At 41.9% G+C, this 19033-nt stretch overlaps 1 protein-coding gene across 10 annotated transcripts in view; it reads right to left on the reverse strand.

The window, feature by feature from the left end:
- The window catches only part of C1QTNF12 (C1q and TNF related 12), a 126402-nt gene that overhangs the window by 37259 nt on the left and 70110 nt on the right, over window positions 1-19033 (reverse strand). For all 10 annotated transcript variants that reach the window (XM_056543083.1, XM_056543073.1, XM_056543079.1 and 7 more), the window contains 3 exons: window positions 5571-5687; window positions 3632-3749; window positions 1096-1280 (listed from right to left, as the gene is read on the reverse strand). In XM_056543083.1, the coding sequence (XP_056399058.1) occupies window positions 1096-1280; window positions 3632-3749; window positions 5571-5687 (420 nt within the window). The remainder of the gene's footprint in view (window positions 1-1095; window positions 1281-3631; window positions 3750-5570; window positions 5688-19033) is intronic.

Consider the following 19033-nt stretch of genomic DNA (forward strand, 5'->3'; position numbering starts at 1 on the left):
GATGACAGGCCAGGTCAGCAACACACGGCCAGACTAGGTACAAAATCAGCAAATGATGGGTTAACTAGGGACAAGCCAGAAAGTCACAACCAGGTGGGCAGCGCAGTACAAAGTCAGAACCAGAATTAGAGTCAGAACAAGTTGGGGTCAAACCAGGAGGGTGTCAAGTGTCAAGTCACAAGTGAAGGTCACATTACCGCAGGTCAAGTCCGATCAGAAACATAGGGAATACAGGGGTCAGAAAGGCTGCGCTCACACCTCCTTATTAGGTGGGAAAACAAGAAGAAAAGATTGGAGCACTCACCATCCAGGTATAAAAGATGAAACTTTATTCCATATGCTCGACAGCAATATCCAACTTCACATGGAGCAGAGAGTGTGTAAGGGCAGGAGGGTCTCACCGGGCGGGCGACAGCAGCTGTTTCCCACTCGGGCCTGATGATGCACCTCTGTGCATGAAACAGCTGCTGTCGCCCGCCCGGTGAGACGCTCCTGCCTGCATACACGCTCTGTTCCATGTGAAGTTGGATATTGCTGTCGAGCATATGGAATAAAGTTTCATCTTTTATACCTGATGGCGAGTGCTCCTATCTTCTTTTCTTGTTGTCGCATGTTTACGAACTGCATATATCGAGTAGCATCGCCGAAGGATCTTTGCAGCCCCTCGGATTCCACCCTGGTTTTGCTAGAGTACGGACTGTGCCCGGTAGTCTTTATACTAGTTGTGATCCTTATTAGATGGGCCAGCTTAGTGACTGTATATTACAGGGTCGTCATCAGTACGACGAGAGATGGTGCTAGCTGGGTAAGTGAGAACAGTAGATGCTGCTGGAACCGGGCTGGATAAGTTCATTACACCTATTGCTGTTCAAAATAAGGATAAAATAAAACTTTTGTTACAAAATCTTCAATAACCTTCCACGAAAAGGTTTTTTTTGTTTGTTTTTTGTTTATTAAAAGTTATTTTTAGCCTATTTCAGTGATATGCAAAAGGGCTCATCAGTGTTAGCACACAGGATCCAGTTGACTCCCCTGGCCATTGGCTTTCTCTTTAGGTAATGAGATTTGTAAATTGCTTTCCACACTATTACTTACCAGCTGAAAATTTTGAAGTTCTGCCAATGTCCTTTTGTCCACAAGTACAGGACCCTTAAGTCGACAATGAAAAGCTTCATCTATTCGTCTGTATGGATAAAGGTCCTTAATGGGAAGCACCAGCGGTGGAGGTTCACTGACGTGATCAACACTATCTCCAGATGTCGAGCGACGCTCTGTGGCCTCTAACAAATAAGAATTTTTTGAAAGAATGTTATAAACAAAACATGTACCTTATACATTTTCTGTTTAGGAACTATAACACGCTTTAGTGGTTCCTCTTTTAAAGCTTTAAAGGTGTACTCCGCCCCTAGTCATCGCCCCCCTCAATGCAAGTCTATGGGAGGGGGGCATGACGGCTGTCATGCCCTCTCCCATAGACTTTATTGAGGGGGCATGGCCATGATGTCACAAGCGGGGGCGTGAATGTGACGTTACGAGCCTCCGCCCTGCATCGCCAGTCATCCGGCACAAAGCGAAATTCGCTCTGTGCACCGGATGTCTGGGGTGCCGCAGTATAGATCGTGGGGGTCCCAAGTGGCCAGAACCCCATGATCAGACATCTTATCCCCTATCCTTTGGATGGGGGATAAGAAGTCTAGGGTAGGATTACCCCTTTAAGCAAATTAAAAACCTTTTTTTCAGACTACATATCCTACTAGAGAACCCACCCAGATTTACACAACTGAGAATAAAAAATAAAAAAAAGAATTTCCCTGGTGGTCTTAAGTAGTAGAGAGGATAAATTGACCAGTTTTGGTAGTCTAGGATATAGAGGGTTGCATATAGTTTGTTTCCTGCTGGTCTAGGGTAAAAAAAACAACAACAAAAAACAGGTAAACACCTCATTGCCTCAAGTAAAAAGTTTTGCTCGGTCGGGGGTTGAACAGTTGCTAGAATGGGTTAAGAGAAGAGTGCACTGAGACCATTCTCTCCCAGCTTCAAGTGGTCATTCTAGCAATCGGTCGCTGTCTGAATACTCAGACCCTGACTGATCAAAATTTTTCTCATGTCTTGAGGACATGTCAAAAGTGACAGGTACACTTTAAGCACGTGGTCAGGGGTGTCTAGCACCATTATGTCCACCTGACTGCAGATCTTCCGTTTTCTCTTATTAAAAAAATTAATGTTACAGTTCCGAAAAATAGGACAATAAATTGTCTTCCATTCGAAGTAAACAGGGATTTATCATAATTGGGAGGGAATTTTTATAAAGAACAAATACAATGGTTTAAACATTAGATGGCTCTTTTAAGCATATAAAATCATGAGTTGTCCTGCAGCTAGGACACCACCAAAGAGCTCAGTAACAAGAATGACCTTCCTCTGCAGCACTCCCGTTGGAGCAATGAGGAATTACACTGTCCCTATTGAAATCTACGCCAGTTCAGAGCTGTCATAAATGTCAGCTACAATTCAAGCCTAGCAGGTGTAAATTGTGATAAATTTGGCGTGCGGGGATTGCAACCAATCCTCATCCGCTTGGTGCATTTTTTGTGCAATTCAGGGGTTTGATAGAAAAACAAAAAAAATTCAAATTTCCACCCATTGGATGATCTAAACTAGGCACAGATCTTATATATCTCACCTTTGTATTAAAGGGGAACTCTAGTGGGAAAAAAAAATTTCAAATCAACTGCAAGAAAGTTAAACAGATGTGTAAATCACTTCTATTTAAAAATCTAAACCCTTCCAGTACTTCTCAGCTGCTGTATGCACCATTTTCTTTTTTAATTTCCTTTCTGTCTGACCACAGTGCTCTCTGCTGACACCTCTTTCTGTCAGGAACTGTCCAGAGCAGGAGAAGTTTTCTATAGGAATTTGCTTCTAATCAGGACAGTTCCTGACACGGACAGAGGTGTCAGCAGAGAGCAGTGTGGTCAGACTGGAAAGAACTGCACAATTTTCTCTGTAGTATACAGCAGCTGATAAGTACTGAAAGGATTACGATTTTTTTTAATAGAAGTAATGTACAAATCAGTTTAACTTTCTGGCACCAGTTGATTTGAAAACATTTGTTTTCCGCTTGTTTCTACCGGAGTTCCCCTTTAACTCTTTACACTGGTTAATACCAAAGAGTCCTGAACTTTTGAAAGTCACCTCTTTTTATGCTGGTGAGTGCAGCTATTCTTTGGTTCATAGTCCTGTCCTACACATATGTCCGCCCATAATAATAGATCATCAGAGATTATGGGCTATATTATTATGGGCTATATTATTATGGGCTATATTATTATGGGCTATCAGTTCAGAGGCATTTAAAGCTCCTGGGACCAGGGGCAAAACCTGTAACAGTGATCACCAACTATTGTACATCAAGTAGAGTTCTGATCCTAAATGTAGCAGAGACATTTAGGAGTCACTCCGGCTTCCAGGCCCAGGTGCAGTCACTATTTCAATACCCCCCTATAGTAATTTCCTTTTATCAATTTTAATGACACGAAAGGCTGATATTACAATATTAATTACAATAATAGACAACACATAGATCTATAGATCCTGCTTTGGGGTATGTTTTCTCCCGCGATCACCCTACCTTTCAGCATTAGTTTGAACTCCTGTAACAAAACTTCATGTGTGACCTCAGCTCCTGGCATCCCAGGAGGTCCAGGAGGTCCTTGTGGTCCTGGTGGACCTGGTGGCCCAGATAGTCTCTGGAGATGAAAGAAAAGGAAAGCATCATGATGAATCCTGTAAAGATCTATATTGGAACAAATAATATCAGTTCAGAGGCATCACTTAAAGCTCCTGGGACCAGGGGCAAAATCTGTAACAGTGATCACCAACTATTGTACATCAGAGTTCTGATCCGAAATGTAGCAGAGACCTTTAGGACTCACTCCGGCTTCCAGGCCCAGGTGCAGTCACTATTTCAATACCCCCCCCCCCCCAATAGTAATTTCCTTTTATCAATTCTAATGACATGAAAGCCTGATTTAAAGTAAAAAGAACATGGATTTATTTTTAAGGTTAAAAATCAGTTGTCACAAAAAATGTGAAAAAATGTTATTAAATATATTAGGTTAATATGTCCTTATGTCCTTATTTCCATTGGTATTCACGCCTTTCCGGTCCATCATAGGATTTAAACTGACTGTGGCAGATCCGAAATCTACAAACAATAATACTTTAAGGTGCCCATATTTTAAAGGGGTTATCCAGGCAAAAATATTTTTTTTTTTTTTTTTTTTTTTTTTTTTAGATCAACTGGCTCCAGAAAGTTTAACAGATTTTTGAATTACTTCTATTAAAAAATCTTAATCCTTCCAATAATATAAATCTTAATCCTTCCAATAATTATCAGCTGCTGAAGTTGATTTGTTCTTATCTGTCTGGAAACAATGCTCTCTGCTGACATCTCTGCTTGTCTCGGGAACTGCACAGAGTAGAAGAGGTTTGCTATGGGGATTTGCTTCTACTCTGGACAGCTCCTGAGACAGGTGTCATCAGAGAGCACTTAGACAGAAAAGAACAATTCAACTTCAGCAGATCATAAGTACTGAAAGGATTAAGATTTTTTAAATAGAAGTAATTTACAAATCTGTTTAACTTTCTGGAGCCAGTTGATATGTAAAAAAAAAAAAAAAAAGTTTTTTCCTGGATAACCCCTTTAAGGTGTCCCAAGTTGATGAACTTGGGCATTTGCAACCATAATATACATTTATCGGATGAAGCTTAAAGGGGTATTCCACTCCTAGACATTTTATCCTATATCCAAAAGATAGTGGATAAGATGTCTGATTGTGGGGGTCCCGCTGCTGGGCACCCTGCGGCACCCTAGACCCCAAACTTCGCTCCATGTCTGATGACTGGTGATGCGGGGCGGAGGCTCGTGACATCGCGGTCATGTCCCCTCAATGCAAGTCTATGGCATATACCTGCATTGAGAGGGCGTGGCTGTTACATCACGAGCCTTCGGCGCTGCACCTGACGCTCTAAACGAACGCCGGGTACAGCAGGGAGATCGCGGGGGTCTCTAGCGGCGGGACCCCCGCGATCAGACATCTTATCCCCTATCTTTTGGATAGGGAATAAGATGTCTAGGGTCAGAGTACCCCTTTAAACAAACTGACCATTTTTAGTCAAACAATTTGTCCAGAAATTTTTTTTGAAATTTTGTCCTATAGTCGAATAAAAAAAAATCTATGGTTCTGGAAATATCTTTCCCTTAAGGAATGTTCCTAGAACATTTCCAAAGCTCATTTGTCTTTCGTTTGGTGTCATTGATCATGTATGGCCAGTTTGAACAACTTTAATGGCCAATATGGATTGAATATGTATACATTAGATTATTGTTCTACTTCCATCTACTGGTTATCATTCTAATACTGGAAGGATCCATTATCAGGAACAGACCTCAGCGGAGATAAATAATCCTAAATGTATATACCCTGGAAGTTCTGGCTTCCTACTATTAGGGAAAGCATGTGACCATTAATGGTTAAAAAAAAAAAATGAACCATTTAGATACTCACTGAGTGCTTGTTAGGTTTACATTTCTTTTTTGGGTATGTCCCATCATCAACTCGGTCTCTGAATTTAACCCATGTCAATGCAGGATCTGGTTTTTCAGGACCAGGAGATTCAGAAAGCTAAACCAAAAAAGAGAAACAAATCCACGTCAAGTCATTTATTTCCATAAATTATATATTTTTTTTTGTCATAATAAATTGTATAGGGCTGGAACATGAGCATAAAATAGGATTTTTAGTGGTGTCAAAAATAGCCAATCTGCCTTAAAAAGTTCTTCAGTGTAATGACTAGTGTTGCTCGCGAATATTCGCAATTCAAATTTTATTCGCGAATATCACATATTCGCGAATTCGCGAATATAGCGCTATATATTCGTAATTACGAATATTCGTTTTTTTTTTTTTTTTTCACAGTACACATCACAGTGATCACCCCTCTCTGCTTCCAGCTTGTGTGGTGTAAAGAAGGCTCTAATGATACTGTGTGCGCGAATTTTTCGCATATACGAAAATTAACATATGCTAATTTTCGTATATACGAATTGCAGCTTATGCTAATTTTGCATATGCTAATTTTCGCATCCGCGAATTTTTCATTTATGCGAAGATTTTGCGACTATGTAAATGTTCGCGAATATTACGAATATGCGGATATTCGCGAATATGACGAATATTCGTCCATATATTCGCGAATACTCGCGAATTCGAATATGGCCTATGCCGCTCAACACTAGTAAGTTGGCAGAGAGCTGAGGGCAGAGAATGGGCAAATTAGTGATTAGTGTTGGGCGGCATAGGCCATATTCGAATTCGCGAATATTCGCGGACATATGGACGAATATTCGTCACATATTCGCGAACATTCGCATATTCCCGTTTTATGTTTCGCAAAACGAAAATTCGCGGATGCGAAAATTAACACGTACGAAAATTAGCATGTACAAAATGAGCATAATCGAAAATTCGTATATGCGAACCTTTGCATATGTTAATTTTCTTATATGCGAAAATTCGCGCACACAGTAGTATTAGAGCCTTCTTTACACCACATAAGCTGGAAGCAGAGAGGGATGATCACTGTGATGTGTACTGTGAAAAAAAAAAACAAAAAAAAACGAATATTCGTAATTACGAATATATAGTCCTATATTCGCGAATATTCGCAAATCCGCATATTCGTAATATCCTTTTTATTTTTCGCATGCGCGAACATTAAACCATGCGAAAATTAACATTTGCGAAAATTATAAGTCCAAATGCGCATATGCGAAATTAGCATATGCAAATTTTCGCATATGCGAAAATGCGCACACCAGTCTCACACAGTATTAGAGCCTTCTTTACACCACACAAGCTGGAAGCAGAGAGGGATGATCACTATGATCTGTACTGTGAAAAAAAAAATAAAGAAAAAAATTACGAATATATAGCGCTATAGTCGCGAATAATCGTGAATTCGCGAATATGCGATATTCGCGAATAAAATTTGCATTGCGAATATTCGCGAGCAACACTATAATACAGTGACCCCCCGACCTACAATGGCCCCCACATATGATAATTTCAACATGCGATGACCACTCAGAGGCCATCGCATGTTGAAGGCAGCATCAACATACGATGCTTTTTTATGTCGGGGCCATCGCATAAACGGCTATCCAGCAGCGCAGACTGCTTCAGATGCCACCGGATAGCAGTTTACGGTGCCCCGTGAGCTCCGGTGATGGTCTCTCACCTGTCCTCGGGGCTCCGGCGCGTCCTCTTCGGGATCCCCTGCATCGTCGACGCTCTCAATCGACGTCATCACGTCGCTGCGCACGCCGTCCCGTCATCCAATAGGAGCGGCGTGCGGCGACAGAAAGCGCGGATGCCGGGGAAGCAGAGGCCTTACCGGAGCGTCAGGGACACCTCAGGGACGCGGCGACAGCGATGGACGCGACATCCCGGGCAGCGGTGACGGTCCAGAGCGGCGGGGACAGGTGAGTACAACTTCCTCTAACAGTGGTCTACAACCTGCGGACCTCCAGATGTTGCAAAACTACAACACCCAGCATGCCCGGACAGCCGTTGGCTGTCCGGGCATGCTGGGTGTTGTAGTTTTGCAACATCTGGAGGTCCGCAGATTGTAGACCACTGTCCTATACTTTACAATGCACGGATCCCTCAACATGCGATGGTTTCAACAAACGATGGTCCATTTGGAACGGATTACCATCGTATGTTGAGGGACCACTGTAGATACATTTTACATAATTGGTTTATAGAGTCAGGAGGTATGAATATTTACATTGAGGGGCATGTCTGCCTAATACACCCCCCCTGACTGTATAATCCTGCCCATCACCTGATATAATTCCATTATAAAAGTTAAAGGGGTAAAAAATAAAATAAAATCAACTGGTGCCAAAAAGTTAAACAGATTTGTAAATTACTTCTATTTAAAAATCTTAATCCTTCCAGTACTTATCAGCTGCTGTATACTACAGGGGAAGTTGTATTCTCTTCCTGGAGTTCTTTTCAGTCTGACCACAATGCTCTCTGCTGACACCTCTGTCCATATCAGGAACTGCCAGAGTACAAGCAAATCCCCATAGCAAACCTATCCTGCTCTGGACAGTTCCTAACATGGACAGAGGTGTCAGCAGAGAGCACTGTGGTCAGACAGAAAGGAAATTCAAAAAGAAAAGAACTTCATGAGGAGCATACAGCAGCTGATAATTACTGGAAGGATTAAGATCTTTAAATAGAAGTAACTTACAAATATGTTTAACTTTCTGGTACCAGTTTATTTGGAAAAAAAATATATTCCACCAGAGTACCCCTTTAAGTTCACGCCCATCTGACTGATTCCCTAAATTGTCAGACAAATTATAAACCCTCGTATCTCACGAACAGAAGGACGTATCAAGAAACTGCAACAAGATGTGTGATGACGATACTATTTTATTCAATCTAATTTTGGGGGGAGGGGAGTGATGTTTAGTGTTGAGCGGCATAGGCCATATTCGAATTCGCGAATATTCAAGAATATATGGACGAAAATTCGTCATATTCGCGAATATTCGCATATTCGTAATATTCTCGTTTTATTTTCGTATATGTGAATATTCATATGTGCGAAAATTAACATATACGAAAATTTTTATATACAAAAATTAGCATAAGCAAAAATTCGCATATGTGAAAATTCGCATATGCAAATTTTCGCATATGCGAAAATTCGCACGCCAGTTTCACACAGTAGTATTAGAGCCTTCTTACACCACATAAGCTGGAAGCAGAGAGGGATGATCACTGTGATGTGTACTGTGAAAAAAAAAAAAAAAATAAAGAATATTCCTAATTACGAATATATAGCGCTATACTCGCGAATATGCGATATTCGCGAATAAAATTCGAATTGCGAATATTCGCGAGCAACACTAGTGATGTTGGTTGCAGGGTCTCTTTAAATGCATTTTCTGCCTTGTGATGACCGGAATTGGTTCTGGCAGTATACCTAATATTACTGATGGGAATAGTAAATGGTTTAGACTTTGTTCACACTGTGTTCTGGCATACCCTCTACGGTGCGCCTCTGAACTTTAAATTGTTATTGTAATTAAAAAATATAAATACTTTTAACATGTCACGCAGACTTGTCAAAAGTTTTTATTGGTCAGGATCTCCGTGCTTAAACCCCCACCAATCTCTAGATATATTCGGGAGAAGCGTGCAGTCAATCTCTTTGCAGGAGCCAGGCTTCATAGTGAAAATGAAACACATTCCTGCAATTGGAGGAATTAAAGGGGTACTCCACTGGCAAACATTTATTTTTTTTTTTAATCAACTGGTGCCAGAAAGTTAAACAGATTTGTAAATGACTTCCATTAAAAAAATCTTAATCCTTCCAGTACTTATGAACTGTTGTATGATCCGCAGGAAGTTCTTTTCTTTTTAAATTTCTTTTCTGCCTGACCACAGTGCTCTCTGCTGACACCTCTGTCCATTTTAGGAACTGTCCAGAGTAGGAGCAAATTCCCATAGAAAACCTATCCTGCTCTGAACAGTTCCTAAAATGGACAGAGATGTCAGCAGAGAGCACTGTGGCCAGGCAGAAAGTAAATTCAAAAAGAAAAGAACTTTTTGTGGATCATAACAGCAGCTGATAAGTACTGAAAGGATTAAGATTGTTTAATAGAATTAATTAACAAATCTGTTTAACTCTCTTGCACCAGTTGATAAAAAGAAATTCCAGTGGAGTACCCCTTTAAACGGTGAGTCAGGGAGTGACGCACACAGCTGTGTGCTTCTCCCAGAAATATATAGAGATTGCTGGGGGTCTTAGCAGCGATTAAATATTTTGACAGGTCTGTGTGAAATATCTCTTTCTCCTAAAAATGATCTTGCCTTGAAAGGACACACCCAGAATATTTTGCAATTGCAATTTGCATTGAATTTTTGCAAAACATTTCATGAATACCTTGGCAACCTGTCAAAATGGGACTATTATGTGGGTACATACTGGCACGACAGCATGCTGGGAGTTGTAGTTTTGTGACAGCTGGAGGGTCGCCATTTGGAGACTGCTGCTGTAAGGAGTAGTGTAGTCAGCTATGCATCAGGAAATAGTGTCAACATATACAGTCATGGCCGTAAATGTTGGCACCCCTGAAATTTTTCAAGAAAATGTTGTATTTCTCACAGAAAAGGATTGCAGTAACACATGGTTTGCTATACACATGTTTATTCCCTTTGTGTGTATTGGAACTAAATGAAAAAAAAGAAGGAAAAAAAAGCATATTGGACATAATATCACACCAAACTCCAAAAATTTTTGACACCCTTTCTAAATTGTGGAAAAATAAGATTGTTTAAAGCATGTGATGCTCGATTAACTTCATCTGGGGGCAAGTAAAAGGTGTGGGCAATATAAAAAAAAATCACACCTGAAAGCAGATAAAAAGGAGAGAATTCCACTTAATCTTTGCATTGTGTGTATGTGTGTACCACACTAAGCATGGACAACAGAAAGAGGAGAAGAGAGCTGTCTGAGGACTTGAGAACAAAAATTGTGAAAAAATATCCACAATCTCAAGGTTACAAGTCCATCTCCAGAGATCTAGATTTGCCTTTGTCCACAGTGCGCAACATTATCAAGAAACTTGCAACCCATGGCACTGTAGATAATCTCCCTGGTCGTGGACGGAAGAGAAAAATTGATGAAAGGTGTCAACGCAGGATAGTCCGGATGGTGGATAAGCAGCCCCAAACAAGTTCCAAAAATATTCAAGCTGTCCTGCAGGCTCAGGGAGCATCAGTGTCAGCGTGAACTATCCGTAGACATTTACATGAAATGAAACACTATGGGAGGAGACCCAGGAGGACCCCACTGCTGACACAGAGACATAAAAAGGCAAAACTACATTTTACCAAAATGAACTTGAGTAAGCCAAAATCCTTCTGGGAAAACGTCTTGTGGACAGATGAGACCAAGATAGAGCTTTTTGGTAAAGCACATCATTCTACTGTTTACCGAAAACGGAATGAAGCCTACAAAGAAAGGAACACAGTACCTACAGTGAAATATGGTGGAGGTTCAATGATGTTTTGGGGTTGTTTTGCTGCCTCTGGCACTGGTGCCTTGAATGTGTACAAGGCATCATGAAATCTGAGGATTACCAAAGGATTTTGGGTCACACTGTACAGCCCAGTGTCAGAAAGCTGGGTTTGCGTCCGAGATCTTGGGTCTTCCAGAAGGACAATGACCCCAAACATACGTCAAAAAGCCCCCAGAAATGGATGGCAACAAAGCGCAGGAGAGTTCTGAAGTGGCCAGCAATGAGTCCAGATCTAAATCCCATTGAACACCTGTGGAGAGATCTTAAAATTGCTGTTGGGAAAAGGCGCCTTCCAATAAGAGAGACCTGGAGCAGTTTCCAAAGGAAGAGTGGTCCAAAATTCCGGCTGAGAGGTGTAAGAAGCTTATTGATGGTTATAGGAAGCGACTGGTTTCAGTTATTTTTTCCAAAGGATGCGCAACCAAATATTCAGTTAAGGGTGCCAATAATTTTGTCCAGACCATTTTTGGAGTTTGGTGTGACGTTATGTCCAATTTGCTTTTTTTCTCCCTTTTTTGGTTTAGTTCCAATACACACAAAGGGAATAAACATGTGTATAGCAAAACATGTGTTACTGCAATCCTTTTCTGTGAGAAATACTTCATTTTCTAGAAACATTTCAGGGGTGCCAACATTTACGGCCATGACTGTACCTCCGACAGAAGATTTAAATGTGCAGTGAAAAGAACCTTAAAAACAACTAAAATACTATTCATTTTACTTTTCTGCTTCGTAGTTTAAATCAATGGGCTCCGCTTCCAGCCGACTTCAGCACAGCAAACAACATGAGCCTGCCTGCCGTGCCTTTTGTGCATCCTGTAACACTTTAAAGCCGCCAAAGTGGTAAAAGAAAGGCTTACGTCTAAGAACAAATGAAGTGTCCATGGCACCTACTAGTATAATAAGTCCTGGACTCCGTCTACGTGTTAATGAAAACATCCACAGAGGGAAAATATTGTAGGAAAGGTATGTCAGGGCTGTATTACATACCCAGCTCTATGAAATCAGAGGCTTGAATTTCTATATAAACAATATATTTCAGCCCAATTCACAAAAAAAGAAAAATCCTGAGAAAGAAAAATGTCAGTCCAGGTACTCGACCGTGCCAAGTTCTCTCTGCGATGGAGAAAACAAATAACAATCTTTAGATCATATTGATCTCCAAAACTGGTGAGGACACGGGAAGAGCTGCGGTAAAACTGCGCCATAAAAATACACATTTAACAGCAGGGGGAAAAAAGGAATGGTTTTCAAAGTATCCTACAAATAGTGCTATAAGGCCTAATTCACACAGCGGAATTTCGTGCCAGAAAAATTCTGGTCAGACATTCCTTGGGCAGTAGGAACGACAGATAAAGTTGGGGCTAGAACCCCTTGAAAATGTCTCCATAGACGGCAACGCATTCCCGAGAGGATTCCATAGAAAGAATGAACATGTAGATTATTTTGCAGAATCCACTAGGAACTCAGAGTTTGGAATGGGAATTTCCACAGCAGATGCGCATAGTAGCATAATCCTATGGAAGACTGCAACAATGGAAGCAGCAAACAATGGAAGACTGCTGAATTTTTTCGCCGGATTCCACTTGGAAATTTGGCCATGTGAATGGGGCCTAAGGCAGAGGAGTAACTTGTAGCTTCTGGGCCCCGATGCAAAATCTGCAACAGGGCCCCATATGCCAATTAAAATAATGCTTTTTTTATGGGGCAGGTGTGCTTCTGGGCCCCCTTCGGCACCAGGGCCCCGAAGTGACTGCTACCTCTGCTACCTCTATAGCTACACCTCTGGCCTAAGGCTATGTTTACACAGCAGGAATTCCGAATAAATGCTTAAATTCCACGGCTGCATAAATTTGCACAGAATTCTACATCTTTCAAGCATTTATGGAATTCTGCATGAATCAGCAGTACACTTAATAAAGTTGGTTTTATTCAATACAAAAGTTAAAGTTTGCACGGAATCCACGCAAATTCCACTCAAATTCCATCCAAATTATGCCCAAATTCCCTTTTTTACAGAGGAAATCAAGCCCTATTGACTTCAATGAGATTCTGCCGCTAAATCCCACAAAAATATAAAACATGTCTTATATTTTTGTGGGGTGCAGAATTTAAGCTGCTGTGTGAATTGAATTGGCTTTAAGACCATGCAGAGATTCTGCCGTGTGAACATAGCCTAACTCTACAGCAGCTTCATTGAACATGCTATGTGTTACACCAATATATATGACAAAATACCTTGGAGACATTTATCATGACTGGTTCCTCGCACGCTGTATTATGTAGAATATTATGTAAGTGCACTCCACTATGTAAATCCCTGCGCATCTCGCACATCCTCACTAGTGTTGAGCGGCATAGGCCATATTCGAATTCGCGAATATTCGCGAATATATGGACGAATATTCGTCATATATTCGCGAATATTCACATATCCGTTATATTCTCGTTTTATTTTCGCATATGCGAAAGTTCGCGTATGCGAAAATTAACATAAGTGAATATTGGCTATACAAAATTAACACGGGCGTAAATTCGCATATGCGAAAATTAGCGTATGCTAATTTTCGTATATGCGAAATTTTGCACGCCAGTCTCGCACAGTAGTATTAGAGCCTTCTTTACACCACACAAGCTGGAAGCAGAGAGGGGTGATCACTGTGATGTGTACTGTGAAGAAAAGAAAAAAAAAAACGAATATTCGTAATTACGAATATATAGCGCTATATTCGCGAAATTCGCGAATTCGCGAATATGCGATATTCGCGAATAATATTCGAATTGCGAATATTCGCGAGCAACACTAATCCTCACTAAAATCTACTCTAGCTTTGAGATGTTGTAAATCTTAGTTACAACTTACGACGGACATCTCTCGGCAGTAGTAAATTGTAATGAATTTGGCTCCTTTGGCATGTACCACGCCCACTTTGCACAATGCTTTCCTACTAGTCAAAAAGTCACAATATTTTGCAACCTTTTTGCTATTCACACCAGGCAATGGGATGTTACCATAGCTCAACATTAAAGATGAGCAAACCGATGCCCAGCAAATCCAGTCTCATTCAGAATTTTGGGGACACAGCAGCTCGCCAAACTTTCGAATATTGCCAGGCTCAGCTCACGGGAGCCTTGCAATGATGGTAACAATAGCAGAATGGATGAGGGAAATGAAAGGATGAAGTCATGGGAAGTTGGGAACAGTAAGATTACATCAGGGTAGCCCTGCATACCGTGCAGCTGTCAGCAAGATCACATGACCCCAGGTTATCTAATGATTAATTTGCATTATGTGCCATACAGCTCCAAGGCCCTTGAGAACAGAGCATAAGGGTGGGTTTAGGAGTCTTATAAAACCCCATGCACTTATTGCGGCTGCCATTTTGGAAAGGAAAAGCTGAGAGAGAGAGAGAGAGAGAGAGAGAGAGAGAAAGAGAGAGAGAGAGCAAGAACTACTGATCCCAGAAAGCCTTCACAAATAAAATAGAATTTCAAAGCAAGCAACTCATTTGTGACAGTCCAACACAATGGAAGTTTACATTACACTTGTTGGACCGCCTGTAGCAGCAAAGTGGTGACAGCTAATATACCTTTGGGCCCAAACGCTCACGGTGATGTTGAGGAAAGAGGAATGGAGGAAGGTGCACATCTGGCTGGCAGCAGTATGGATGGTTTTCTTGAGGAGGAGTTGGATGAGGAAGTGGGACCTGAGGAGAAGGATTTGGAGATGGAATCTATAGAAGGCATATTGGAGCCTGCACAAGGTGACAGTGATGATGATGATAACGACGAGGACCATGATGATCAACCTTGGCAGTATGGGATGGAGGCGGAACAAGACATAGCCTTGGAAAAGCTGGCTAGGATGGCGAGCTGTATGTTTTCTTGCTTGCACAGTGACAGGAATATTGTGCACTTGAAGGAAAGAGATGAGTACTGGATAGCCACATTCTTAGACCCTCAGTATAAAGTCAAAATGGGGGGAATTTTTTTCACCTTCTGAGATGGAGGCTATATTGGATTTTTATAGGGAGAATCTACGTATCCAGCTTGTCACGGCTTTCCAGCAGCAAACAGCTGCCAAACGGGGGTCAATTTTTGGCTTCCTGCTAAGTAAATGCTCTACTCCCACTGCCAGCACTACTCCTACAAGAGGCAGGAGCAGCAGTGGCATCTTTACATTAGAGCACATGATGACAACATTTTTGCATTCAGTATTCCACCTTGCCCTTAATTGTCACCAAATTGACACCACCACATAAACAACCAGGTTGAGGCATCCCTAAGCTGTGCCCTTTCTCTGACAGACATCATGAGCCCAGACCCCATGGACTTCTGGGTCCAAAGATAAAACCACTGGCCAGAACTTGCCCAGTTTGCCATGAGTGTTCTGTCTTGTCCACACTCCAGTACAGCATCAAAGAGACTGTTCAACAAGGCAGGTGGTGTCATCACCCCTAAGTGAACAAGATTGTCTGCCAGCAACGTAAAAAACCAAATGTTTGCTAAAATTTTTCAGGCATGGATCAGTGAGGAATTTAAACCTCCTGTGCCAGATAACACTGATTAGCCAGTACTACCACCACCCCTGTTGTTCACTAGCTACAACAAATCCCATCAGTCCACCACTGCCTGCTGTCCTGTCCACAGCTAGTACTACTCCCACCAGTTCACCATTGCCTGCTGTATGCTTGCTTCTACTACACCACCAGTCCACCACTTTCTGCTGTCTGCAGGCTACAACTACCACCAGTCCACCATCACACTTGCTGCCACTACTACAACACATAATTTTTTCATGAATTCTTTCTTTGGATATGGGATAAGATGTCTAGGGGCAGAGTACCCCTTTAAATCTGATCTGGATAAGGGGTGGTCTTTTGGAGACTTTTCCCTATATTTTGCATAGTGCCCATTTTTTTAAGAAGACAATCCCCATAGAAGAGCATGTTTAATATAGACAAATATCCAAATTCATGCACCCATATCTTCTCTTCAATGAACATGCACTGATAAAGATTACTCATACGAGATATATTTTTACAATTGGCCCGCTGTTTTTTATACAGAGCCAAGCTCGAGAAGTATCAGCCTGTCTGTTCACCATGCTCTACGTGCCACCCAAATTAAATGAGCGTCTCTGCTGTCCCTACAAGCCAGGCTGCCAACTCTTTTGTTATTGAACAACTACGTTTCCTGAAAATCCCACCCTTCAAGGGCACAGTATCTTACGTCACAGGAACCTTGCCCAAGGGTGCCTAAAAAACCTATTCACACCCTAACATTTGGCACGGAGATTAAAAAATAAATCAATGGAGACGCCTGACTTGTGATGATATCACACAAAGTCACATCCCTCGGCAGATGATGGGCGCAGTGTAACACAGTAGACATCATACCCCCTATTACTTTCAAAGTAACAAATATATAACATTTGCACAACGTGTACAGCCTCTAGTAGCATGCTGCTGATTCCCTGCGCCTGGAATGGCATCTGCTGTAAGACTCAATGTGGACGTCTGGCCAAGAGCAGGTTAAAGAAGTCAGCGTCAGCTGCTTTGTGCAGAAGTGTGCTTTCCCCATTAGTGAAATGAGGGTGTGGTATGTGCCAGCCACACTTCAAACAGGATGTAATAAAACACAGCAATGAGAATAATAGCCATTGGGCAAGACCACTGCGCTTGTAAAAATGTTGATTTTATTTCTAATAATAAAAAAAGGAACAATGATTTCTTCTGGTGAGGCAAGAGACGATGGCGAGGCCAAGATATGTCTTGCGCAATATGGGTAATAAACAGTCTCGGCAGCACCTTGCGGGCTCTCAGTGTGCTCATTATATTACCTGGGGCAATTTTATCTATTGCAATGGTGTTTATCAAAATGAATACACTTTCCCATAAAGCATATACATGGCATTTAAATCAAGATATCTCTAATAAATAAAGCTGACCATAGCAATATCATTGCTCCTGATAGGTTTGGATGCCGTCATATATATCTGGTGATCCAACCCAGTTTCCCTCTGGCATTCATATGAATGGGACTGCATTGAGACTTATTAAAGGGGTACTCTGCTGCCCCAGGGGATGGGTGCGGACAGCGGCGGTCGTAACATGTCACGGCCACGCCCCCTCAATGCAAGTCTATGGGAGGGGGCGTGACTGCCGTCATGCCCCCTCCCTTGCATTGAGGGAACATGGTGTGATGTCATGAGGGGGGCGTGGCCGTGACATCACAACCCCTGTCGCCGCACCCGGCGTTCTAAACGAACGCCGGGTGCTGCACATAGATCGCGGGGGTCCCATCTGCAGGACCCCTGTGATCAGACATTTTATACCCTATCCTTTGGATAAGGGATAAGATGTCTAGGGCAGGGTACCCCTTTAAGGGTCTCAGTATCTGCCCACCAGAAAAAAGAGAGCTTTCCCTCGAGTGTCACCTAGGTAGCACCAAAAGGCAAGCTCTCTTCCTTCTGGAGAAGTCCTACTTTGCATATGGTTTTACTCCTGAGACCTGGTGTGATCATGTTAAGGAGCACATTATGGAACACATCTATGAAGCACATCATGGAACTCTTCATGAAGAACAAATATGGAGCACATCTATGGAGCATGTCTATGGAGCACATCATAGAACACATCTAACAAGCACATCATGCAGCAAATTCTGGAGCACATCATGAAACATATCCTTGGAGTACATCATGGAGCTCAATGGAGCACATCATGGAAAACATCGATGGAACACATCTATGAAGCACATCTATGGTGCACATCATGGAACACATCTATGGAGCACATCATGGAACACATCGATGGAACACATCTATGGAGCACATCATGGAACACATCAATGGAACACATCTATGGAGTACATCATGGAACACATCAAGAAACACATCTATAGAGCGCATCATGGAACAAACACATCATGAATATTTAATAAAGAAAATGGCTCCTGAATATCCCACCACTAGGGGTGCCCATAGCTAATGAAAATAGGGATTTTTATAATAAATATAGGTGTTAGAGGCATAAAAATAAGATATATATGGTCAGGATTAGGTACTGAGTAAAATATATATATTTTTTTTGTGGGATCTGACAGGTACGTTTTAATGAAGTTGTTTCAGCTCTTTCCTTCTGGCTTTCTCCGCACCTTTGGCCTGTTTGCAGTAGTCAGAGGTGGTGGGGAAAACTGGAAGCAGCCGAAATAGAGAAGTAATTCAATTTGCGTAAGTTGGGAGTTACGCAAATGGCGTAGCCCCGCAAGCCACACTGTTTAGGTAACTCCCAGGGTTATGTAAACTGACTATCCATCTTTGGCTGCTTTCAGCTTTTCTGCCTGTCTCTGTAGCTGCAAACAAGCCAGAGGAGCTGAGAAAGCCATAAGGGGCGAGCTGGGACAACCTCTTTAGGGTGCGGTCCCACGTACCGCATACGCAGCGTATTTCCCGCTGCACAAAATCTGCAGCAGCGGGAAATAAGCTGCGTATTCGCTCACCATACACACAGGGCTTTCCAGCAGCAGCCCTATGTGTGTAGTGAGTTTTGGAGGTGGGGCCGCGTGCCGACGTGGGACCATACCCTAAGGTGATCTTCACTTGACCATGAGCACATTCTGTGGAACATTGTACATACAGTAGGATCCAGAAGTTTTTGGACAGTGACAAAATCATTATTCTTCATTTATTGAATTTGTATTAGGGAGCTATTAAAGGGAACTTTCAATCTGAGGTCAATCAGGGTGTATAGTAAGGAAAGTTACAAGTTAAAGCTCCCCTTCAAAATATAAAGCATCTAACTGAGCCATTCTCACCTCTTCCGGTCCAGCATCAGCACACAAGAAAAACACCACATGTGCATA

The sequence above is a fragment of the Hyla sarda genome, chromosome 10 (genome assembly GCF_029499605.1).
Source record: "Hyla sarda isolate aHylSar1 chromosome 10, aHylSar1.hap1, whole genome shotgun sequence".
NCBI lineage: Eukaryota > Metazoa > Chordata > Amphibia > Anura > Hylidae > Hyla > Hyla sarda.